This window comes from Oryzias melastigma, linkage group LG16 (genome assembly GCF_002922805.2).
Source record: "Oryzias melastigma strain HK-1 linkage group LG16, ASM292280v2, whole genome shotgun sequence".
Classification (NCBI taxonomy): domain Eukaryota; kingdom Metazoa; phylum Chordata; class Actinopteri; order Beloniformes; family Adrianichthyidae; genus Oryzias; species Oryzias melastigma.
Genome location: NC_050527.1, coordinates 13,013,289 through 13,018,074, shown reverse-complemented (window position 1 = coordinate 13,018,074; position 4,786 = coordinate 13,013,289). Strand labels below are relative to the sequence as shown.

The 4,786-nt window shown below is 35.3% G+C and overlaps 1 protein-coding gene across 5 annotated transcripts in view; it reads right to left on the bottom strand.

Annotated features, from left to right (window-relative positions):
• The window catches only part of LOC112143303 (CUB and sushi domain-containing protein 3), a gene marked incomplete at its 5' end in the record, with an annotated part of 317,263 nt that overhangs the window by 5,766 nt on the left and 306,711 nt on the right, over positions 1–4,786 (bottom strand). For all 5 annotated transcript variants that reach the window (XM_024267159.2, XM_024267162.2, XM_024267160.2 and 2 more), the window contains 4 exon segments: positions 1,455–1,567; positions 1,906–2,064; positions 3,688–3,753; positions 4,057–4,236. In XM_024267159.2, coding sequence (XP_024122927.1) covers positions 1,455–1,567; positions 1,906–2,064; positions 3,688–3,753; positions 4,057–4,236 — 518 coding nt within the window.

Sequence of the window (4,786 nt, the reverse complement as noted above, 5' to 3'; positions counted from 1 at the left end):
TGTTTTTAATTGTACAGCGCTTTGAGCTGCACCAAGTATGAAAGGCGCTTTTATAAATAAAGTTTGATTTGATTTGATTTGATTTGAGTAATCTGGGGTTTAGTGATTTGCCTGAGGACACGTAAACACTAAACATGCGCGCTTTCATTACAGTTTTCTCGTAAAATTACGACTGTTTTCCTCATAATTTCATGACTTTATTCTTGTAAAATCACAACTTTTTTCAAAATTTCATGACTTCATTATTAACTTCTTTCTCATCATTTTACAACTTTATTCTCCTAAAATTTTTACTTCTTTTTTTTTTACAATTTTAAGACGTTATCCTTGTAAAATGTTATCCTTTTTTACAATATTAAAACTTTACTCTCTTAAAACATTTTTCTTAATAATTATAAGACTTTTTTGTTGTACTTTTTTTTTCAATTTTACAACGTTATTCTTGTAAAACTACGTTTTTTATTTTTTTATTTAATATTACAACTTTATTCTATTAAATTGTTACCTTTTTTGTATTTTTTTATTACCGTTTTTTTACTTTATTGTTGTAAAATTTCAAATTTTTAATTTTAGTTTTATGAAGTTATTCTTGTAAAATGTTACCTTTTTTTTACAATATTAAGACTTTATTCTCTTACAATATTACCTTTTTTCTCATAACTTTACGAGTTTATTCTTGTAAAATGTTAACTTTTTTTTCATTTTACGACTTTATTGTCATAAAATGTTTTACTTTTTTCATACAACTTTATAATAATAATAACAATCTTTATTTATATAGCACCTTTCAAGATAAGAATCACAAAGTGCTTCTCAATAAAACACAAGTAAAACAAAGAATAAAACAAGAGTATAAAAACAGAGTATAAAAATGGAATCTAAAAACATAATTAAGAAAAGGCAATTTTAAAAATATGTGTCTTTAGCTCCTTTTTATGACATTATTCTCGTGAAATGTTACCTTTTTTACTATTTTTTTTTACAATTTAACGATTTTATTGTTGTAAAATTATTGTTGTAAAACCTATTGTCCTAAAATCACAACTTGTTTCAAAATGTTACATCTTTATTTTTGTAAAATTACAATTTTTCTCTCATATTTTTTGTTAACTGTAAACTTTTTTCTCATAATTCTATAACTTTATTGTTGTCAAATGTTTACTTTTCTCTCAAAATTTTGTTAAAAATCTTTTTTTTTGTATTTAATGTTAACTCACTTTTTTCTTTTCTTTGTGTCTTTCTTAAATAAAGGGACATCAAAGCAATGATGAAAAAACGTGCAATTCTGTTCATCTAAGTCCGTCTCCATTTTTGGCCTCCAAGCAGACACAATCAATCTGCCTGTAATGCTATTATCTGTCAGCTCAGATAAAATAAACTAAACAGCAAATACAACTGAGTACACTTGCAGCTCTTGGTTACTTTTAAAAGAATCAATCCTCATTTATACTCACAAATCCATCCATCGCCCAAGTCTCATCAGTAATCCTACTCAAAGAGCTGTGGGTTAGCGCTCTCATCTGGTATAGCAGGAGCATTAAGCGTGCCTCCTGGCGTTTGTAGACTCCTACAAGGTGGATGACAAGAGGCAAAGATAAATATTACAAGCAAAAATGCTGTATATATAAAAAGAGAGGGAGGAATAATCTTATAAAGGATAAAAAATGGATAAGGATAAGGTAGGTGGTGGGAAAAGGAGAGACTTCAGAGCGTTTAAACAGTCAGGGCAGGCTTTTTCATCAGTCTTTCAGGCCAATAGTTAATTTCCAGTCTCATGCATGAGATCATTTGTTGATTGACTGATTGACATGGTGCCCTGAGAATAAATGGAAGTGACATTCAGAGGTGCTGGGGGGAGATGGAGAGGCCAGGAAGTAACAGACAGATGATTTATAAATGACTCACCAGAGAGCAGAAACTCCACGCTGCTGTCCGTTAAAGTAACATTCACTTTTCCACTGGTGGCGTTAAAACTGGTGACTATCAAACTCATTGGCTGCTTCTGGCCCTTATAGTCGTAGGAGCCCTTCCATACAAAGTCAGGCGCAAACACATCATCAGGAACTGAAGGAGAATAAAAGAAGATTAGCGAAGAATAACAATAGCGAATCCATTTAAATTAAAAGAAAAAATATATAATCTATAGCTTAATACTTGTATTTAAACTACAAAAGTCTAATTAATGTGAGGTGAATAAACGTATTTAAGAGCTTAACACAATCTTTTCATTTGATTAGAATATTATCAAGATCTTTTTATGCTCCAACAATGTCAGCTAATGAAAATGTTATTCACTAAGATCGAGATTAAGGCAGCTCATCTGAGAGTAAATCTCAATTAGAAAAATGGGTGTCAATTATGAGAATGAAAAGGTGACTGCTTGTAGTTAGCCAAAAGAAAAGATAATTATAATCACAGTTGGTATAGTCGACCTGCATTGAGATTAAGATGCTATTAAGAATTGCAAATAAAGAGAGGAGTGAACTGAGACGCTTTAAGCTGTAGCATCACTCCAGATATCTAAAGACATTTGTCAGCTGATACTTGTATGTGAAGCTGTGGTGAAGACCTGAATGAAAACGTTTATCAGGTTTTCTGTTTGGTTTTTAGGCTACATATTAAAATATAATGCAGTTTTAATAATGAGAAGACTAAAACTACTAGTTCTTCCTTTTGGTGTCACACGTCTACTACTACTAATAATCAAAATACCCATAATGCACTGTCTTGCTGATAGCCTTCAAAGTCGCCCATGTTACTGTAGTCACTGTGTTTTCATTGAAGTCCCACTATTGTCACACACAACTGAAATTGGTTTTCTGCATCGGACACATGCCCTGGGGGAGCGGTGAGCTGCAGTCACAGCCGCTCTCTGCACTTTTGGTGATTTAACCCCCAAATCCAATACCAAAAATGCTGAGTGTGAAGCAGAGCGGCCCTTATTTAATTTGAGCCTTTTGGTATGACCCCACGGTGGACTCGACACGCCACATCACCACATATCACCGCGCTTCAGCATGTGAGTGTGTGTGCTAAAACTGTGTTTGGTTTGAGCCAAAGGGCAACTGTTCCAGAAAATGTGGATGTCAATGAACTAAATCCACTTGTCGACCTAAATCATGTCAGTTTTATTCATAAAAAATGTACTATTTTACATGTTTTTTTTTTTTAATCTTAAACATTTATTTATATTTTACTTGTTTCCTATGAACTGTAACTGTAACTTTCCTACTTTCCTACAACTCCTTTGAGATTTCCATGTTTTGAGATAAATCTTATCTTCACTAATCGGACTGTTCCCATGGACACACTCCCTGGCCGAACCAAAACAAATCCGCTGAAAGTCCGATAAGCAGAGCTGGGTGTCATGGAAACCAGCATTCCTCAGCCCTCCCTCCATGACCTTTTTCCTAGTTTTCAACACCTTGGTGAACTCTTGCTGCTCCCTCAGGCCGCACCGTGATGTGCATTAACGCTGTGTGTGTTGTCTTTGTTAATCAATGTTGTATAAATGGCGATGTATTTTTGCTTCAATCTATGCCGTTTTACTTGTCGAAGAGGCTTGATTTGTGACATTTTTGTGTCTTTTCTGGGTGATTACTTGTCTCTGGATGAGTTGCTCTAACACCAGTTTCCTTTGGGATCAATAAAGTTTAAAAGAGAAACTCCTACAATTGTAATACTCACCCGTTACTTTCGGACTCGGTGTCCCTGATACAGGTTTGACATTTTTCTCTTGTGTTTTGGACCCGACTGCAGATGAAGATAAATATGCAGGTTAGAAAAACAACCAGCTGCTTCCCAAAATGTAATGTAAATGTGAGTTATAATACATGTTTGAGAAAAGGTGGATAAAACAGAGGGTTCACACATCACTTCATTTATTCGCAGTTCTACTTGACATGCTAACAGATGGTACGCAGAATTAAATTCCAACTTTTCATCTGTTTTAACTCCCACTCTCAACCTTTATTCACAACCTTCTGGAAACGCTCTAACTTTAACTTAATCAATCACTCCATCATCTGCCCTCAGCGACCTCCGTCAAACGCTCACCTCTGCACACAGGCACCTTGCCAGTCCAGCTGCCGTCAGAGCGGCAGACACGGTGCTCCGAACCTCCGGCGAGGAAATAACCTGGCTGACAGCTGTACACCAGGGTGTAGCCGTAGGACGGCAGGTCTAGACCCACCACGTCAGCGTTGGCCGGGCTCCGTGGCTGCTTGCAGGAGTGAGCTGGGGAGTGAGCAGAGGGCAAGCGTGTTGGCAAAAACACATCTACTCCCAGACACATGTAAAAACTTTGTCAGTATATATTCATGCACACGCCCCCTTCTGCACACAAACTTGAGGGCATAATGAGGAATTCACAGGGGAGAGCAACGGTAGGAATGTTAGGAGGTTAATTGTCTGCTCTGTTATGTGCCAGTCTTTGTGTAATTTATATTCTTCTTGAGTCATCAAAGCTTCTCACTTTTTCTTTTTTTTTTGGCGACAAAACGTACCTCAATAAAGAAATACATTCAGATAAAAAACATACAAAAATAATGCATTTAGAGACAAACCTCTAAAATTGAGGTTACATCTTGATATTATTCACCATTAAGCTTAATGAGGCATTTCTTTGAATTTATTTACTGATGCGTGGTGGAGGGCTCAAAAGACTTCAGGATTCAAAATGATTTAGCATTTTTGAAATAGCAGTCTCTTGCCGTAATATTTCTGTTTTTTTATATCAGGAATTTGAATTTAGTTTAATGTTTTACAACAGTAAGCCGTCTGGGAA